The following is a 21,739-nucleotide window of genomic DNA, read 5'->3' on the forward strand; positions in this document are numbered from 1 at the left end:
TATGTGTATGTGTATATATGTATATATGTATGTATGTAGATATTTGTGTATGTATATGTATGTATATATTTGTGTATGTATATATATATATATATATAAATAGATATTGTAAGTGCATATGTGAGAAAGAATAATGTAACATAGTATTCATGTCTGAAATAAATTAAGAAGAAGAAGAAGATGTAGTTTTACTTTTTTACATTATATTTATAATTATTATCAGTTTAAAATATTTCTTTATACGTTTTTATATTTGTTTTTTTCTGTATATTTCTATTGTACATTTTTTTATTATAATGTGTAATTTAAAAAAAAAAGATTTACAAACTACAACCTGCGGCTTGTTTTTTATTGGCCTGTGGCACATTTTAGAAATTAAAGTAAACAAAAAAACAACAACAATATCAACAATGGGAAAAAAAACAGAGTAAAAAGATGAATAATAACACTCTGCCATGTATAACACAAAGCTAACACAATTTTTTTTTAGTTTTATGTCTTTTTTTCATAGCCTTTTTACAAAATAAAACGTATAAAAATGGCCCCCACATCCTTTGACATTTCTATTTATGGCCATGGTCGGAAAAAATGTGGGTAAAGTTTGATTTACACTCATTTTCTATTATTATATAAGCATTCCTCTGTGATTGGCTGGGAGCAATCACATGGTTTTACTGCCTTTAAAAAAAAAAAAAATCAAATAATGTTTCTCGCCCGATAAATGTGCTGACCTTTTCATTTTAATAATTTTTTTTGTGTGTGTGCATTTTTGTATGAATATAAAGCATAGCACACAAGACACTTAATCACAAGCAATCCCAACAGCTACGACACGAATACTGTACATACAATCCTGCATATGTGTGTATGTGTGTGTGTATGTGTGACATATTTTAAAATCCACCCGTGTGCACTCCCCCACCCTCCGTAATGGCCGCAGTTAATCACGCTCTTTGTCGTAACGTATACGCCGGCTGCACTGTGCAAACACACGCTAATGCGTCTGCTTTTAAATAAAGTCCGGTGCGACCAGCACAGCTGCCTTTTGCCTTCGTTCTTCAAAAGTGGATTTGAGAGACCGTGCAGATCTGCTTCATGTCTGTCGTCAGAAGTCCGTGCACGGTTTGCAAACATGCTTTACAGAGAAAGTCGATACAACACGCGTGTGTTTATCGTGTCACACATAGCATTTGCACAAGCTTGCGGTCATTTAACAATATGGTGCACAGATTACATAGCCAAGTTAAAAAATAAAAAAATAAAATAAATAAGTGAGTTATTCAGTTTTGATCAGAGTCAGTTCGGTAACACCGCTGCACAAAAACGAAAATTTTGGGACATTTTGTAGCAGCTTGGTGCAGGGGCGAAGGTAAAAACGGTGATATTTTGGTGCATATCTGGTTCAAAGTCATTTACATCTGCTTTTTCATGTTACAATACACATGCATTGGGGCCAAATGGGGAAATAACCCACAGGAACCAGTAGATAAATCCCCCTGCAGGACTGGACCGGAACAGCATTATTTTAAAATGAAGATGACTTTTTGTATACAGTTCTTGAATTGGACGGGATTAAGTTGTACAATAGTACCTAAAGAAACTACACTCATTTAAAGATAATACATGTCTTTTCTTTGCTATTTTTCTGTCTGTTACAATGGCTGGTTGAGATCACTTTAATCACAATTTGCACGACTAATGAACATGAATGCACATTTCGTCGGCATCGGCTCCACCCTTTTGGCGAATGACGGCGGCTTTAGCATCCCCCCGACAAATCCTAGTTCGAGCACGTGTAAAGCGATTTTAGAGCCCCGTGGTGACTTGTGTGAGTTCCGAGTTGAGATCATCGTTGGCGACGCGGCGAGAGTCAACGTACGACTCCTCCACGGCTAGTCATACCTGCACGAGACCACAAGGAACACAAAGAAGAAGCTCACAGACATGCTAGCGTACGTGTAATGCAGATATCGAGAACTTGTTTTCAGCTACTTGTGCAAAAATTCAGGTCAAGACAAGCTAACAGTGGGGGTTTAATAACAGCGCCACCATGTGGTGTATGTGTAAGAAAAATAATAGCACAGAAAACACGGCAGGGATGCATATTATGGCAAAAGCGCACCCTATTACGTGCAGCGGTTCAGGAGTAGAAGACATACAAACATTTCATAGCTGATGTCACAATGCCATTTGGCACCCATAGGGGGAGCCCTTGAGCAACATGGAGCAATGTTTCCTTACTGTGGTGATTTTTTTGAATTTTAATTTAATTTAATTTAATTTAATTTAATTTAATTTAATTTAATTTAATTTAATTTAATTTAATTTAATTTAATTTAATTTAATTTAATTTAATTTAATTTAATTTAATTTAATTTAATTTAATTTAATTCATTCATTCATTCATTCATTTTCTACCGCTTTTTCCTCACGAGGGTCGCGGGGGGTGCTGGAGCCTATCCCAGCTGTCTTTGAGCGAGAGGCGGGGTACACCCTGGACTGGACCGCCAGCCAATCACAGGGCACATATAGACAAACAACCATTCACACTCACATTCATACCTATGGACAATTTGGAGTCGCTAATTAACCTAGCATGTTTTTGGAATGTGGGAGGAAACCGGAGTACCCGGAGAAAACCCACGCATGCACGGGGAGAACATGCAAACTCCACACAGAGATGCCCGAGGGTGGAATTGAATTGAATTGAATTTTATTTTATTTTATTTTATTTTATTTTATTTTATTTTATTTTATTTTATTTTATTTTATTTTATTTTATTTTATTCAAAATGACCATGGTGATTTTAAAAGTCGCATTAGGACACACACACCTGTTGATTGGACCGTTCTGCCGTCTGCGTGCTGTTGCGCTCACGTGGCGGTGCCTTGCGTCTCGCCGCTCCGACCCGCGACGAATTCTGGAGCTCCAGCAGCGAAGGGCTGGATGAGCAGAACTCCCGGAAACAACGCTTGAAGTTCTCATCCAAGTAGCCGTAGAGAACCGGGTTCAGACTACTGCAGGGGGGGGGGGCGTAGACGGGTCACGTTAGGTGTATAGCTATTACTATTGTTACTTGTTGCTGGATGGCTAGCGCCGCTACCTGTTGGTGTAGCCCAGGGCGATGCAGAAGTGCCAGGTGATGGTCTGCAGGGTGGAGCTGGGGATGTTGATGAGGGCGGTGATGATGACAAAGATGTGGATGGGCGTCCAGCACACGATGAAGACCGCCACCACCACCAGGACCATACGCGTGATCCGACGAAGGTTCCTGTCTTTCTCCTGGCGGGGGAAAATGACTCGTCATCACAGTTTTAGATTTACCATTTGTGTGCAAACACTGTAAATCAGGGGTGGGCAAACTACGGCCCAGGGACCACAACCGGCCCGCCAAGTGTTGGAATACGGCCCGCCCGTTCTTTCCAAAGTATTTTATTTAAACATACAAGCTAGCATCATGTTTAAGTAGCTGCAATTTCGTTATTTGATGTGGTCTGTTGTTTACCAATTGCTCCTGAAAAATGGCACATAATAATAATGATAATGATAATAATAATTATGATAATAACAATTATTATTTTTATTATTATTTTATTATTATAATTATAATTATTATAATGATAATGATGATAATAATAATAAAAATTATTATTTTTATTATTATAGTGCCCTGTGATTGGCTGGCGACCAGTCAAGGGTGTGCCCCGCCTCTCGCCCGAAGACTGCTGGGATAGGCTCCAGCACCCCCGCGACCCTCATGAGGAAAACGCGGTAGAAAATGAATGAATGAATTATTTTTATTTTTATTATTATTTATTATTTTATTATTTTATTATTTTATTATTTTATCATTTTATTATTTTATTATTTTATTATTTTATTATTTTATTGTTTTATTGTTTTATTATTTTATTATTTTATTATAATAATGATGATAATAATAATAATAACAATTATTATTTTTATTATTATTTTATCATTATTATTATTATTATAGTGCCTTGTGATTGGCTGGCGACCAGTCCATGGTGTGCCCCGCCTATCGCCCCAAGACTGCTGGGATAGGCTCCAGCACACCCGCGACCCTTGTGAGGAAAAGCGGTAGAAAATGAATGAATGAATAATAATATAATAATAATAATAATAATAATAATAAATAATATAAAATAATAATACATGTATTATTATTATAAATTTATACCGCACTTTATATCAACTAAATGATCCCAAAGTGCACATATAGCAGATTGCATGACACTTTTACAGATACAATAATTCCAAGTGGACTGCTACGTGTAAAATATCGAGTCTGGCCTCCCGCCAGTCAAAAAGTTTGCCCGCCCCTCCCTGCTGTAAATCCTCATGAAGTGGAATATTGCTTTAGTCATAATTATGGCTCAATTATTTATTAATGCCATCAATAAAAGTCAGCCACCTCCTTTACGCTGCAGCTGATTTGACCTCTATTGTTTTTTTTTTTTTTTTGGCAGACATTCACTCAGCCTGATTTTGAAATGTTGCCAAATTACAACCACTTAGCAGTTCGCAGCCAATCATATGCATTATTCAGATGTCGCTGTAAAGCAGGGCTTCATATGGACTAGTCAGAGATCCTCTACGTGACAAGAGTGTTGACTAGGAGTGGCGTAGAGTAAATTTAGCTGACGAACCTGCGAACCCGACAGCATGCGGACGCTTTTCAGGCGCAGGATCATGAGGCCGTAGCACACGGTGATGATGAGGACGGGCATGATGAAGGCAAAGATGAAGACGCAGATCTTCAGCATGGTGTCCCAGTACCAGGAGGGGTGGGGGAAAATCAGCTTGCAGTCAACAATGCTTGAGGCTGTGTAGATAAAAACATTCAAAGTAGTATTATTGTAAGTATTCAAAGCAGCATATCATGCACTGTCTTCAATAGGCAGTAGAACACGACACAACATAGCGTATAGCGCCTCTGTCTGTCAAAAAACTGTCTGTAAATGTTTCTTCTTTCTTCTTGGGCATAACAGCAAGCAGCATATCATGCACTGTCTTGGATAAATGTTTTTAATGTAAACATCCGTTAGAACAAGCTAGCATAGCAACTCCGTTTGTCGACACGATTGCTCAAAATGTATGTCCAATTTCCTAGTTTTACCTCCTCCTGAATTCAGTGAGGCGTAGCAGCCAGCAGCATATCATGCACTGTCTTCAATAGACAACATAGCGTATAGCGCCTCTGTCTGTCAAAAAAAATGCCTATAAATTAAAACGAATGAATGTTTCTTCTTCCTTTTGTGCACAGCAACAAGCAGCATATCATGCACTGTCTTGGATAAATGTTTTTAAAGTAAACACCCATTAAAACAAGCTAGCATAGCAACTCCGTTTGTCAACATGATTGCTCTAAATGTATGTCCACGTTCTTCGTTTTACCTCTTCCTGAATTAAGTGAGGCATAGCAGCCAGCAGCATATAATGCACTGTCTTGGATAAATGTTTTTAAAGTAAACATCCATTAGAACAAGCTAGCATAGCGACTCCATTATTTGTTGACACGGTTGCTCTAAATCTTTCTGCGTTTTACCTCTTCCTGAATTAAGTGAGGCATAGCAGCCAGCAGCATATCATGCACTGCCTTGGACAAATGTTTTTAAAGTAAACATCCATTAGAACAAGCTAGCATAATGACTCCATTTGTTGACACGGTTGCTCTAAATCTTTCTGCGTTTTACCTCTTCCTGAATTAAGTGAGGCATAGCAGCCAGCAGCATATCATGCACTGTCTTGGATAAATGTTTTTAAAGTAAACATCCATTAGAACAAGCTAGCATAACGACTCCATTTGTTGACACGGTTGCTCTAAATCTTTCTGCGTTTTACCTCTTCCTGAATTAAGTGAGGCATAGCAGCCAGCAGCATATCATGCACTGTCTTGAAAATAGATTTCCTACAATGAAACAGGCCAACGTACTCAATGTAGCGCCTGAATTTCGTCTGAATTTGCAAAAATTTGACTCCATTGTCTTTCTTTCTTCTGCAGCAGTCCACAGCATATCATACACTGTCTTTCTATGCAAATGTTGGCCTTTTTCCTTATTTTGAGCTCGTATCACATGTTTGTCGTGATTAAAGATGTCTGATTTCCTCCAGCCAGGTTTAAAATAGATCCTGATGGAAATGTTGTTGCTAATGTTGCTTTTTTTTCTTGTTTTGCATGCTGTATATTTAAGTGCCAAGATGTTAGCATGGCTGTGCTTGTTAGCATGTGAATGAATACTTCATGAGGTACACCTGCACAATGCAATCCAATACAAGATTTGCTTAAAAAGGCCAATAGTTTATCTCTATTAGCATCATGCAGTGCAGTATTAGACTACTTCACACCACAATAACAAACATTTGGATAAATCCATACAAAATGAATGTTTATGTCCGAGGGCATAAATGTCAGCCATTTAAACGTGCAGCCCAGCCATGGAAGTTTAGTGGCATTCCGCGTCTATAAAGTCCCGATGTCAGTAAATCTCTCACTCTAACCCCTCTCTGCTCCAAATAGAAGCGGGATCACGCTTGGCTAATTTAATTGGCAATTTTCTTTCCATTACCTCTGCTGTTAAGCTGAGCTTGTTCCGAGACAATATGTGCACTCATAGGAGTCGGCAGGACGTCTTCTAGCCTTTCATTTGGTGGAAGCAGTAAATACTTTGTTTTACACTTTTAACGCATCTTACGTCCGCTCACATTGGCAGCAATAGCATGACTATGCAGCTATATGATATGTCATGTCTTATATATGTCTTATTTCTGCTTTTAAGGGCATACTGAAAAAAAAACACAAGCCAAAGCTCCTCATTATCACTTTTTCTCATTCTGCTCTTTGAAGGACGTAACGCGAGTCAAAGATCCATTATATGACAAGAAGCATGCTGCTATGAGGGATCTAATGGGGAAAAATGTTGGCCAAAGATCCTCTATATAAGAGTGCTTTGCTGTTTTTGAGAACCTCTCTACATGACAGGAGCGCTCTGCTGTTTTTGAGAACCTCTCTACATGACAGGAGCCCTTTGCTGTTTTTGAGAACCTCTTTACATGACAGGAGCCCTTTGCTGTTTTTGAGAACTTGTCTACATGACAAGAGCGCTCTACTGTTTTTGAGAACCTCTCTACATGACAGGAGCCCTTTGCTGTTTTTGAGAACCTCTCTACATGACAGGAGCCCTTTGCTGTTTTTGAGAACTTGTCTACATGACAGGAGCGCTCTACTGTTTTTGAGAACCTCTCTACATGACAGGAGCGCTCTGCTGTTTTTGAGAACCTCTCTACATGGCAGGAGCCCTTTGCCGTTTTTGAGAACCTCTCAATATGACAGGAATGCTCTGCTGTTTTTGAGAACCTCTCTACATGGCAGGAGCCCTTTGCCGTTTTTGAGAACCTCTCGATATGACAGGAGTGCTCTGCTGTTTTTGAGAACCTCTATAAATGACAGGAGTGCTCTGCTGTTTTTGAGAACCTCTCTATATGACAGGAGCTCTCGACTGTTTTTGAGAATGTCTCTACATGACAGGAGCACTCTGCTGTTTTTGAGAACGTCTCTACATGACAGGAGCACTCTGCTGTTTTTGAGAACCTCTCTACATGACAGGAACCCTTTGCTGTTTTTGAGAACGTCTCTACATGACAGGAGTGCTCTGCTGTTTTTGAGAACCTGTCTACACGACAGGAGCGCTCTGCTGTTTTTGAGAACTTGTGTACATTACAGCAGCCCTTTGCTGTTTTTAAGAACCTCTCTACAAGGCAGGAGCCCTTTGCTGTTTTTGAGAACCTCTCTACATGGCAGGAGCCCTTTGCTGTTTTTGAGAACCTCTCTATATGACAGGAGTGCTCTGCTGTTTTGAAAACCTCTCTATATGACAGGAACCCTTTGCTGTTTTTGAGAACCTCTCTACATGACAGGAGCCCTTTGCTGTTTTTGAGAACCTCTCTACAAGGCAGGAGTGCTCTACTGTGTTTGAGAACCTCTCTACATGACAGGAGCGCTCTGCTGTTTTTGAGAACTTGTATACATTACAGCAGCCCTTTGCTGTATTTAAGATCCTCTCTACAAGGTAGGAGCCCTTTGCTGTTTTTGAGAACCTCTCTACAAGGCAGGAGTGCTCTGCTGTGTTTGAGAACCTCTCTACATGACAGAAGTGCTCTGCTGTTTTTGAGAACCTCTCAATGTAACAGGAGGGCTTGATTGTTTTCAAGAACCCATTAGTCAAAAACCCTCCACAAGACATGACAGTTCTGCTGTTTTTAAGAACCTAATACAAAAACACTACTCAAAGATTCTTTTTAAGAAGACTTACACGTTACTAAAAATGCTAGTTAAAGGAGACCTACCGTAAAACCGTTATTTCAAGAGTAATCTAAATGTTAAAACCCAAGTCAAACATCCTAAATATGATCGGAACGCCGTTTTTAAGGACCTACTGCAAATAGGCTACTCAAAGATCCTCTATATATGGCAAGAGTGCTGTTTTTAAAGATGACTCACGTGTGACGGCGGTGGAGGCCATGAACATGACGGGCAGACCGATGGCGGACGACAGGATCCAGTTGCAGACATTGACAATCTTGGCGTTGCGCGGCGTCCTGAAGTCCAGGGCCTTGACCGGGTGGCAGACGGCGACGTAGCGGTCGATGCTCATGGTGGTGAGCGTGAAGATGGAGGTGAACATGTTGTAGTAGTCGATGGACATCACCATCTTGCACAGGATGTCCCCGAAGGGCCACGTCCCCATCAGGTAGTTGACGCTCTGGAAGGGCAGCGTGCTGGTGACCAGGGCGTCTGCCAGCGCCAGGTTGAAGATGTAGATGTTGGTGGCCGTCTTCATCTTGGTGTACCTGACCTCGCACACAAGGATGAGACCAACGAGACCGGTCATTTTATCATCAAAGATCCTCTATATAACAGGAGTGATCTGCTGTTTTTAGGGAATCAGTGATCCTCTATACTACAGGAGGGGTGTAACGTACTTGCGTTAGCAGTCAGACTGCTGTTTTTAAGGACCTACTGCAAAGATCTGCAGTCAAAGATCCTGTATATGACAAGGGCATCTGCTGTTTTTTGTGGATCTACTGCCAAAACACTAGACAAAGTTCCACTACTCGGTAAGAGTGGTCTGCGGTTTTTAAGGATCTTGGGCAACTTTTACAGTGGGTTCTTAAAATCAGCGGTCAAAGATTGTCTATACAACAAGCACACTCCTGTTTTAAGGATCTATGGCAAAAGTGCTAGTCAAAGATCCTGCATATGACAAGGGTGTGCTGCGGTTTTTTTAGGGATCTACTGCAAAAACCCTAGTCAAAGATCCTTGATATGAAAGTGATCTGCTGTTTTTAGGTACCTACTTCAACAAATGTTAGTCAAAGATCCTCTAGATAAGAAGTATTTATTTATTAGGAGCGCTCTGCTGTTCTTAAGGACCTACAGCAGAGGCGCTAGTCCAAGATCCTCTGTAAATCAGAGTTGCTGTATCGCTTTTGAAAGAGGTTCTTAAAATCATCAGTCAAAGGTCATCTTTGCAAAAAGGAGCTACTGCAAAAGCACTAGTCAAAGATCGTGTACACGACAGAGGGATCCTGTCCCAAAACAACTAGTTAAAGATCCTGTATATAAAGAATTTTCAGCTGCAAAAATACTAGTCAAAGATGGCAGTGATATGCTGTTATGTTATGCAATATACTGCAAAAACGTTGCTTGCTGTTTTTAAGCACCCACAACAAAATAGCCAGTCAAAGATCCTCTATATAACAGGAGCACTCTACTGTTTTTATAGAGCTACTGCAAAATGTGAGTCAGAGATCCTCTATGTGACAGGAACACTGCTGTTTCTGACGCGCTACTGCAAAAATGGTAGTCAAAGATCCTCTATATGACAGGAGAACTCCATGTTTCCAAGGGTGTAGTACAAAAGTGATAGTCAAAGATCCTATATAAGACAAGTTTGATCTGCTTTTTTAAAATTTTAACCAAAAAAAAAAGACTCGTGAAGAGTTTTTCTGTCATGACATCAAGATTGTCCCGCTTCACGTTATTTTTTAATTCCTCAGTAATCCCAAATCCTCTTAACAAGCTCGGATGACATGTTTGTTCATTAAATTCTAATTAACGAGACAGCTTGCGTGTTTGTTATTCGTCAACTTGATTTGACGAGGGAGCCGCGCGGCTGCAGGCGTCCATATTGACTGTGATAGCGTTGTAAAAAAAAAAAAAAAAAAAAAAAAGGTGGCTTTGCGTCTTGGTACAGACGCCCCCGCCAGTTACGCCTTTAATGAGCGTTCATCTCCACCGCACCCTTGACGCCTCACTATCAGATCCTATTTCCTATCTCCTATCTCCTAGTTCCATTACAGGCCAACCGTGAGTCACAAAGCACAAGGTGCGCTTGTTTTCAACACCCTGGAGCTCACATCTGTCTCCTGTAAGTTGTCTTTTGGAACACAATGTCTGTTTTTTCTTTTCAGTCACTCTCTTTCTCAAACTTTCAACTATTCGTATCACTTTGAAAAAAAACTTCCAATACTCCTTAAGAACAGCACAGGACTCACGTCTTTCAGAGGAACTTTGACAGGTGCAGTAGATTCCTAAAAACAGTAAGCACTCTCGTGTCATTTTAAGGATCTTTGACTACTGGTAGATTTTTTCTTTTTTGTTGCGGTACTTTAAGAACAGAACAACTAACATTTTTGTAGTAGCTCCTCAAAAACAGCAGTGTTCCTGTCACATCGAGGATCTTTGACTCACATTTTGCAGAAGTTCTTTAGAAGAAGTAGAGTGCTCCTGTTGTAGAGATGCTTTTTTTTTGCTGTAGGTCCTTAAAAACAGCAAGCACTCTTGTCATATGGAGGACTGTTGACAAACGTTTTTGCTGTCTGTTGAATGGAGAATCTTTGAGTAACATTTTTGCTGTCGATACTTAAAAATAGCTGCACAGTAGATCTTCAAAATCCACAGAACTCCTCTGTCATTTAGAGGAACTTTAACAAATGCAGTAGATTCCTAAAAACAGCAGAATGTGTGTGTCGTCTAGAGGATCTTTGACTAGCTTTCTTTATTTCCTCAAAAACAGCAAAGCGTTCCTGTCGTGCAGAGGATCTTTTGACTCATATTTTTGCCGTAGGTCATTAAAAACAGCACAGCACAGCACTAGACATTTGAGATGTTTTTTTGAACTAGTGTTTTTACAGTACATTCCCTAAAACCAGCAGATCACTTAGGGCATATAAAGGATCTTTGACTAGCCTTTTTGCAGTTGGTCCTCAAAAATAGCAGAATTCCTCTGTACTTTAACAAGTGCAGTAGATTCCTAAAAACAGCAGAGTGTCTGTGTCATCTAGAGGATCTTTGACTAGCTTTTTTGTTTCCTCAAGAACAGGATCTTTTGACTCGTGTTTTTGCCGTAGGTCGTTAAAAACAGCACAGCACTAGATATGTAAGATGTTTTTTTTAAACTAGTGTACTTACAGTACATTCCCTAAAAGCGGCAGATCACTCAGGTCATATAGAGGATCTTTGACTAGCCTTTTTGCAGTTGGTCCTCAAAAATAGCAGAATTCAGCAGTAGATTCCTAAAAACAGCAGAGTGTCTGTGTCATCTAGAGGATCTTTGACTAGCTTTTTTTATTTCTGTAAGAAGAGCAAAGTGCTCCTGTCGTATAGAGGATCTTTTGCCGTTGGTCCTTTAAAAACAACACATCACGTCTGAGTTTTTATTTTGCTAGTGTTTTCACACGAAATTCCCTAAAACAAGCAGATCACTCCTCTCATAGAGGATCTTTGGCTCGTATTTTTGCAATCATTCTTTAAAAACAGCAGATCGTTCCGTTTGTAAATACATTTTTTTGTTGCAGTGGGTCCTTAAAAATGTATGTAGTGTTTTTGCAATCCATCCAGAAAAACAGCAGAGCACTCCTGTCATATAGAGGATCTTTGACTAGTGTAGTTTAGTGCATTTCTGCATAAGTAGGTTCATGTTTTATTTGTCGTGTTTAACATCATCCACCTCCAGGTTTTTGCGGCGTTGGACTTTTTAGATTAACCGTTAAAAAAAGCAGGAGGCTGTTCCGTTTTCTTTGTGGCGCTGATTAATTTCCTGCGTCTTTGCGTTTTGCTTTCAAACTCCCTTTTGAAGCCGGGCCGGATGATGGCGGTTAATTGTGTCATTTCAACAAACGACAAAGCTGAACGCACAACAGTTTTGCAGCGCCGGGGTCATTAATCTTATAGACTGGTGTTATACAGCTCAAACTAAACATCATTTGTCATTAGCGGGACAACGTGTGCTGCTGCTGCTGCTGCTGCTGCTTATGATGCTCAGCTATGATGCTGCGCTCCCCGTCCCGCCGGTGACACTGTCCATGCACCCTGAGGGGCTCTGATGGATTCAGACTGTGAACTAACAACCCCTTGAAGTTCCGTTGAATTCAATTTCGAGGGAATATAACTTGGAGGAAAAGTGTGTTCATACTGCAAAAATCCAATGAAAAAGTCACCTGACTAGAACATGTCCCGTATGCCGCCACTTGATCACATTGTGAAACGTTATTTGTCGTCACATTAGCGCCGCACCGGTGCTCATCTATCATGAGCAAAGGGAAGGTAACTGCTGTAAAAGGCACTTATACACCCATCATCCGCCCACATGCGTGCACATATGAGTGGACGATGGACACCAAAGAATAGAAATTCGAGTATGGGGAGGAAATTAGTCTGGTCCAGCGTCAGAGTGGTGCGTCGGATTCTGCAAAACCTTTGTTTATGAAGAGTCCTGTCATCGTTTATTCTTAACGTCGAGCGTCAGGAGTGACAAATATGTTGTTGCATGCTACGAGAGCTGCTATAACAATTTGAGGGACTTAAAAATAAGCTTGTAAGCAAATATGTTCAGTTAGTGTGTCCTTCCTGTATCGACGTCAAGAGTGCATCTTGCCGTATATTGTCGTCCTCCTCGCCAATGACATGTTTTCGCTGACTCTTTCTGGTCCTAATTGGGAAAAAATGACTCACTATTTAAGTTACCTGCTTTTTGTGTCCTTGAACATCCATTGGATGTTGCTGACGAACCAAGACGATTCTGATTGGCCCTTCAAGGAACTCAATAGTCATTCATTATACACGTTACGGCCACAGAGGAGTAAAAAAAGCACTCCACAAGGTCGTAATTATATTCCTTGCATCCGCTGTGTGTGATGCCCCAATTGATACCAAGAGGTCAGCTTCTCTGGCTACTGTCTGTCTCAATGGAGGAAATAAAAATCACTTCATTTTGCCTTTTAAAAAGAAGCAAAGTTAGCTTAGCAACCGTGCATTTCGCTTTTGAAAACCCCTGGTGTAAAGAACATATCACAAATAAACTAATTATAGATATTAACTATTAAATCTGCATGGTTATGTGTCATTTTTTAGTAGAAAATACAGTATATTATGCTAAAAATTCAATCATTCATTTTCTACCGCTTATCCTCACGAGGGTGGCAAGGGGTGCTGGAGCCTATCCCAGCTGTCTTCGGGCAAGAGGCAGGGTACACCCCGGACTGGTGGCCAGCCAATCACAGGGCACATATAGACAAACAACCATTCACACTCACATTCATACCTATGGACAATTTGGAGTCGCTAAATATCCCAGCATGTTTTTGGAATGTGGTAGAAACCCACACATGAACGGGGAGAACATGCAAATTCCACACAGAGATGGCCGTGGGTGGAATTGAACTTGGGTCTCCTAGCTGTGAGGCCTGCGTGCTAACCACTCGACCACCGCACAGCCCCATTTTCATTTATTGTGTGATTAATTATTAAGTCTAATAATTAAGTCTTTCATTTATTCATTCAGCCAATCACTGGGCACATATAGACAAACAACCATTCACACTCACATTCATACCTATGGACAATTTGGAGTTGCTAATTAACCTAGCATGTTTTTGGAATGTGGGAGGAAACTGGAGAACTCGGAGAAAACCCACGCATGCACGGGGAGAACATGCAAACTCCACACAGAGATGGCCGTGGGTGGAATTGAACTCGGGTCTCCTAGCTGTGGGGCCTGCGTGCTAACCACTCGACCGCCGTACAGCCCCATTTTCATTTATTGTGTGATTAATTATTAAGTCTAATAATTAAGTCTTGTGCCCACAGGAACGAGAAATCTTGTCACATTTTAATCTTGCAAGATCTTGTGACAAAATAAAGTGCAAAAAAAATGGCATCGGGAGGTTGCCTACAGCCGCAGCTCTTTTATTGCTATATTGCTTCTATTGACATTTGTTATTGTAGACTTGGCGGTCAATGAAATAGCTTTGTTACTTGAAGCATTTACGATATTCCCATCCTTAGTTATAAGGGTGGAATTGAACTCGAGTTTCCCAGCTGTGAGGCCTTGATTGTAAACAAATAATGGAAAAATACGTACAAGTCAATAGAATTTTGTATTCATTAAAAAAAACAAAAACAAATACGCCTTTTACTTCCATCTTGATCGATGACCTGCCACATTTGCCTTGTTGTTTATTTTTACAAGAAGAGGGTATTGATTGAACCCGACGTAATGACGAAGCGGTCGATCAGAACAAATACGCATAATTTTTCCATGAATAAGTAAGAAAACACCAATTTTTAAGCGGCTGCTTGCAAGATTTTGATGCTTTGTGGAGAAAAACGCAGCCGTCTGTAACGTCATCTTTGTATTGTTATTTTAATTCCGAGGTGGTCAAGAGAACATCAGTAATAACAAGAACAATTAAAAAAAAAAAAAAAAAAACACAGCAATTTAGCTGCTGAGAGTTTGGCCGCCATGGCAACAAGACTGATAGCGGGGCGGGGGTCTGCGTGCCCCCAGCCGTGGGAGCTGCCGTGCAAAATAGCTCAAAGTTGCGCACTTTGATCCTGGCTTTTAAAGCCTGTGTTGCTTCTGTCACAATACATCAGCTTCCTGCCATGCAGGAAACGTAGTCAAGAGACGCAGCTTGATTGCTTCCGAGGATTGCCAGTCAGGATGAAGACACTTGCCACAGCGGAAGCTTATTTCTTCCTCTATCTACACGATTAATTACTCCTCATGGGCTCCCTAACAAGAAGGCAGGCGCCCTCTCTTTGCCCCTGGCTGAGTGCAAATTCTCCACTTTAGTAAGAACGGCATGTTAGAATTCCCCCATGCTGTGAATTGTCTGAACAGAACGCCTAATCTTTTGTTGAAGGCTTAAAGCAAATAAAAGAAAGCCACAGGAACGAGGAAAATCAAACCTCTCGGGTCAAACGCTGCGAAAGTGGTACAATTTGGAGTTCAAGCTCCAATTGCTCTGCAGAAACAATACCTCAAAATGAAAAAAAAAAACAAAAACGGAATGTTCAAACGACGACAACAAAAGTTGAACTGTTGTTAACCAAAACAGCAGCACCCACCGAAACGATCTAACCAAAATGTAGCCTCAAGAGGAACCAAATACCTCGGTTCTTAGCTTTGTTAGCTATTGCACAATGAAGGTTGCTCAATTTTGCTAGCTAAAGATAAAAGCAAACACGTAGTCTCACAAATACAAAGGATTAACGTGACATCTGACAGTTAAGGTGGAAACATCGAGTACGCATATGACAACTTGCTTTGCAGTAAAGGAAAAACAGAATGTTCCCAATAATAAGACCCGCTTACTTGTAGGCATACAGGGACTGCAGATAAGCCCGGACGTCTGTATTAGGTATTGTTGTCAGGAATAATAAAAAATCTGGTTCTCATTCTATAATTTGGTTCTTTAAGACTCCTTTATCCTCTATTCAAAACCCACTTAGAATCCTCAGGGGGAGGATTTCTACAACTCGTAACAACATGAAAAAGCAATTGATCCCTGTTGCTACCCAAAACAGCAGCACCGACTATAGCAATGTGGCTAACATGGAGCCAAAAACACAACCTCTGTTCCCTCTTAAAAAATAAAAACAAAAAAAAGAATGGTAGCAACCTAATTAAGTAATAGCAATGACTTCAACATCAAAGCGCATGTAAGCCAAACTGAACTCTGCCGCTAACCAAAACAGCAGCACTTACCGAGGCAACGTAATTAGCATGTAGCCAAAAGCATCATGGCTGCCCTTTCCTCTTCAACAGTAGTAACTGAATCCATCAGTAGCAATGAAGTCAGTTCAACATCAAAGGGCTACATAGCTAACAATGGACTCTGTTGCTAGCCAAAACAGCAGCCCCCATTGAGGGATGTTTGTTTCATCAGTTAAAATGTGGAATTGAAACATTAATTCTCTCGTTTTGTGCGTTCCGAAGATATAAAAACAGCCAAACAGAGGCAGCTAAGAGTGCACCTCATGGGAAAAACCTATTTAGCCAATAAAGCCTTCTGGAAATTTCATTTTCATCATGTGACCTGATTATTGTATTGCTTATTATTGTATTGTATTCAACATTGTTATATCAATGAACTACTTTATTGGCATCAAAGTACGTCAAAATAATGTAAGTTAATTTAATTTACATGTTATCATGAATGTGCCTAATAAAACCTTGTTGGAGGTGTTTTAGGACTTAGAGTAGGTGTGTTTCATTATGTGCATTAATTAATTAGATGTTTTTATATATTTAGTGTTGATATATTTTGTGTTTTATTTAGCAAAATTCCAAAAATTCATTATTTATGAATGAAAACATTGTTAGAAAGCCCATAATTTACATGGTTTGTGTCACTATAATGTTCAGCTTTAAGCGTTGTTTTGTCCTACTGTGTTCAGCCGTCAGTAAACGCACCACCGTGTGCCCGTTGAGACGGTTAGCTATTTATGACTTCTCTAACGCTTTTTTGAGCTTCATCCACCATTTCTCCGGGTCGATGCTGTGCGTAAATGCATAGAGGTGAGGTTTCGGTTCCATAGTGGGAGCTGTGCGGTTGTTTGTGCCCTATTTTTTCGCTGAGTGAGGCTCCTTTGTTCATTGATGCTAACGTTAGCATTCAAGCTAACTGTATGACCAACTATTGTTGTAGTTAGCGTCATATTTACTGAATTTCCTTGTTGGTTTCTGTACGTAATGTACATTTGGCTCATCATTACGTTTATGTAATGTGAGTTATGTTACTTTACTTATCATTTATTTGTGTATTTGTATTGTATGTATGTTGTTACAGTACTATAGCATAAAGCCTTAATAAATCCACCAACCTGATGTGTTCTTGGACTTGAACACACCTTTATACCTTTGACTGCTTCAAACCAGTATTATTCTAAGATATGTTTCCCCAGCTGTTGTTACTAATTTGAGTGCTTTGCTTTTTGTGCAATATGCTACTAAATCAGCATAGGAACAGCCTGATTAGAAGACAAGTAAACAGATTAGTGGCACTTTGCATGATGATCCTGTTAGGGTTTTGGCAGCCACGCTCATCACTTTGGATGTTGGCTAAATCTATTGTCAGCATCTGTTTTGCGGCTGTTATTAAAATCTATGAGAGGCGACTGCTGTAAGATTGCAAGGGAAGCTCAGCCCCCCCCCCCCCAAAAAAAAAAACATGCACTGCTGTGTACATTTCATTGACTAAATATGTGCTAAAATATCTTCAGAATAAGCTACGTATCACAGGTAACTGACACAACTATTTCACATTGCTCCCACTTTACAGTCAATATTGAAGCTTGTGGAAACTTCCAGATGAGCGACTCCATCAAAATAAGCGGAGATGGAGCGCTGCTCACTGGGGAGGAAGCACTGAAGTCGCCCTTGCTCTCCAAACTCCCTTTTCCACGGCAACGCTCTCCGCTACACACTCCTCGGTTGATTTTCTTCATCTCCGCTCGTGTTTGCCAAGTTGGCTAACGTGCAGAAGGAAGGAAGGAACGAAGGACGGAAGGGATGAAGGCGAAAAGATAAAGAAGCGTAGTTACACTTTATGGCCTGATGGGTTGCCAGGGGAACGCCTCACCTCCTCACTCGCTCGTCTCTGTTTAATCCGGTGAGATTGCATCCGAGTCTGCCAGCGTCCAAGTGGGAATGACTGCATTTTTATTAGCCGGGAAATGCCTACAACGCGCCATTAGCCAAGTGGAGGCTAACCAGTGCGAGCCTGGAGTTTGTTTTTCAGCGAGAAGATCATTAAGTTGCTGTTTGATGTGTGCGGTAAAAGGCAGTCTGCTAGCATGAATTAACTTGAGGTCGCACATTAGCACCCGGTAACGTCATTTTCAGCTATTCGTCAAATAAAACTGCTTTTAGGGCGATATTTGCGAAGCTATTTGAAGAAATCAATGACTTATTAGCCCTGTGTTGTAGTCAACAAAGCAGATCAATGCAATACCGAATAATGCATATATCATATTAATAATGAATGAATTGTACCTGCAGAGGGCCAATAACAAATGAGCTGCGGGCCGAACATGGCTCCCTGGTGACATTTGGACACCCCCGTCCTTGGATGAAGTAATTCATGTTTTAAGGCCCTTTCACTCCTGTCACGTCCACATCTCTTCACCGAGACTTCAAATGCCCTTTTTTTATTCCGCTTTCAGGGAAACATAAGAGACTACACCCCCTCATGTTGAAAGGTCACATGATCTGTTGGCGTTTTCGCTTCAGGGTCTCTGCACTGCACTAACAATTATTCATCACGAACGCTCACACTTTGCATGTAATAGACTGAAAATGACTCGGATGTCATCACTGGTGTGTTTGTGTCCTTTGCTGAAGGCTCCCAAAGTACAACCAATTTGGTTCCACTTTGAAGTTGAAGCCTCGGCAGAGGTCTGCGCTCGCTCAGTCAGTTGATTATAGCGGCTCCACATGAGGGTTTTGAACATTTTGGTTGCCTTGACTCCGGTATTCTCCTTCCAGATCCTGCATGCGATGGTGCTGATAGGCAATGAAGGCCATAGTTGCAGCCCAGACGGCATTCAGCTCAGCGTCTTATGGGAACAGATGTGGGACCGCCCACTTGTCACCTGACAAGTCAGCACGGTAATCAAATGACTGTCAGTCATGTTGCATGTGAAAGACAGTGGAAAAATTGAAAAAAAGTGCATTAAGTTTAAGATTGTCCGATCATTAATTCATCCTTCTCAAGCAGGGGTGTCCAAACTCTGGCCCCGGGGAAATATTTGCATCCCGAAGATAGTTTGTATGAATTTGTATGATATGTATATCCCTCGTATATCGTGGTCGATTGGTTGCAGACCTGACTGCGATAAGTGAATTTCAGCGGAGTAAGAATCATGATTAATAAATTGAATATTTTCATGGTTAGAGCATATAAAACCTATTGATGACCTTCTAAATATACATTTTGTACAATCATTAGAGCCCTCTACACATGAAATAACACCCCTATAGTCACATTTACGCTCATATTAGCCAATACAGCAGACATAATCAGGGAAAATAAGCTATTTAAGACATAAATAACATATAAAACCTATTTATGACCTTCTAAATATACATTTTTTACAATCATTAGAGCCCTCTACATGAAATAACACCCCTATAGTCACATTTACGCTCATATTAGCCAATACAGCAGACATAATCAGAGAAAATAAGCTATTTCAGACATAAATAACATATAAAACTTATTGATGAGCTTCTAAATATACATTTTGTACAATCATTAGAGCCCTCTACACATGAAATAACACCCCTATAGTCACATTTACGCTCATATTAGCCAATACAGCAGACATAATCAGGGAAAATAAGCTATTTAAGACATAAATAACATATAAAACCTATTTATGACCTTCTAAATATACATTTTTTACAATCATTAGAGCCCTCTACATGAAATAACACCCCTATAGTCACATTTACGCTCATATTAGCCAATACAGCAGACATAATCAGAGAAAATAAGCTATTTAAGACGTAAATAACATATAAAACCTATTGATGACCTTCTAATTATTTTTTTTTTACAATCATTAGAGCTCTCTACACATGAAATAACACCCCTATAGTCACATTCACGCTCATATTAGCCAATACAGCAGACATAATCAGAGGAAATAAGCTATTTAAGACATAAATAACATATAAAACCTATTCATGACCTTCTAAATATAATTTTTTTACAATCATTAGAGCCCTCTACATGAAATAACACCCCTATAGTCACATTTACGCTCATATTAGCCAATACAGCAGACATAATCAGAGAAAATAAGCTATTTAAGACATAAATAAGACTGGTGCTTGTGTGTGTTTCAATAAATGTCTTCGGGATGTGCAGACAGGAAGTGACATGGCGGATTCAGAGTTGTGTTTTTTCGCTAGATTATGGCCACAAGAGTATCCTGCGTGTTATTATTACGATGATGTTGACTATTATGATTAATATTATGCTATTATTGTGCCTGTTTTTAGATAAATAATTATGAAATAACAAAAACCTTTTGTGTTAGCATGTTAGCCACACAGTCCGGAGATCGGGAAGAACTGGGTTCAAATCTCCACTTGGCTGGCGACTAGTCCAGGGTGTACCCCGCCTGGGATAATAATAACCACTAACAAAATATTGTTTAATTTTGTAAAAACTCCCAATGAAGCGAGAAACAATTGTATATATAGGAAAATGCATATTAAGATATGCCACTCATAAGTAATGGGACAACACTTTGGAGTTCTGAGGTGAGTCCATTTATGTCACATGACTTCCTGTTTATATTTTTCTGTTCTCTCGTTTGGGAATAATTAGACAGAAAACGATACGTGACCTTTCCTGAGGTGTAGTGACGTCACGCATGTTGTTTTTTGTGACTTTATGACACATTTTATTCAAAATTTGCGGTTGAATGACTAATTGTGATACCCGGACTGTGAAGTTCAGTGAGGTTTTCCTCGGCTGAGGTCTTGTTTATGCTTAAATGGCAATTTATAGACTAGAACCGTGGGTTGACAGGAACGTGTGAGCTATCATCTTGGCGCGCCGTTGGAGGCATTTTTACGCACAAGCAGCTGCTGAGTCGGCAGACGCGCGCACTGTTGAATTATAAACAAGGCAGACACACACACACAACACATTTCCATAATGTCGTGAGCTGTTCAGGGAAGCCTCACCTAACGATGATGTACATGACGAGCACGTTGCCCACCAGCCCCACCACGCACACGATGGAGTAGAGAGCCGTGATGACGATGGCGATTATCACCGGGTTCGAGTCGCCGTCGTCCGGCCCGCCGCTCAGCGCTCTCTCGCTCTCGCACCGCGCCTCCGTAGCGTTGGAGACCCCGGTCAGGTTCCGACACAAACTACCACCACCGACGCTGCTGATGTTGTAAAACGCTGCGAGTTGGCTCCCGTAATCCGCATCCGAGACGTTGCCTGCGCTCTCCATGGTCCTCAAGCCGGCGTGTGTGCGCCTCCTCCCCGGCAGAGTTGCTTGGCGGTGCCCCGGTGGTGGTGGTGATGGTGGTGGTGAAGAAGACGGTTGTGATCCAAAGTGGAGCCTGCCAGGGAATGCGGGAGGTGGGGCAGTTGGAGTGAGGCGTGTGCGGGACAAGAGGCGTGAAAAAGATAGTTGGCGTCTTTTCCTTCCTCCCTCCCCATTCCTCTCCTTCTCACTTCTTCCCTCCTATTGGAAGAACTCCAACAACTTCCTTTTTACCTCCACCAAGGAAGACACTCGCTGTTTTCGTTCGTTTTGGGTGGATGTTGAGAATCCAAATATGCGGAAATCTAAACAAAATGTGCATTGTTGTGCCTGGAAACCGAATTGGATCCAGATTG

The 21,739-nt window shown here is 40.7% G+C and overlaps 1 protein-coding gene and 1 long non-coding RNA gene across 2 annotated transcripts; one reads left to right on the forward strand and one right to left on the reverse strand.

The window, feature by feature from the left end:
* Positions 1 to 329: 329 nt before the first annotated feature.
* Positions 330 to 21,521, reverse strand: oprm1 (opioid receptor, mu 1). Its single transcript, XM_058058998.2, has 6 exons — positions 21,070 to 21,521; positions 8,523 to 8,872; positions 4,672 to 4,847; positions 3,105 to 3,283; positions 2,835 to 3,018; positions 330 to 1,902 (listed from the first exon to the last, which is right to left on the reverse strand). Exons 1-6 carry the CDS (start codon positions 21,345 to 21,347, stop codon positions 1,897 to 1,899), a joined length of 1,173 nt encoding a protein of 390 aa, XP_057914981.2. The 5' UTR covers positions 21,348 to 21,521; the 3' UTR covers positions 330 to 1,896.
* Positions 16,802 to 18,247, forward strand: LOC144894466 (uncharacterized). Its single transcript, XR_013625077.1, has 2 exons — positions 16,802 to 16,887; positions 17,651 to 18,247. It is a non-coding gene; the product is annotated as an uncharacterized LOC144894466 (long non-coding RNA).
* Positions 21,522 to 21,739: the final 218 nt, after the last annotated feature.

Source organism: Doryrhamphus excisus, linkage group LG20, assembly GCF_037039965.1.
Source record: "Doryrhamphus excisus strain RoL-2023G ecotype Guam linkage group LG20, RoL_Dexc_Guam_v1.1, whole genome shotgun sequence".
NCBI classification, from domain to species: domain Eukaryota; kingdom Metazoa; phylum Chordata; class Actinopteri; order Syngnathiformes; family Syngnathidae; genus Doryrhamphus; species Doryrhamphus excisus.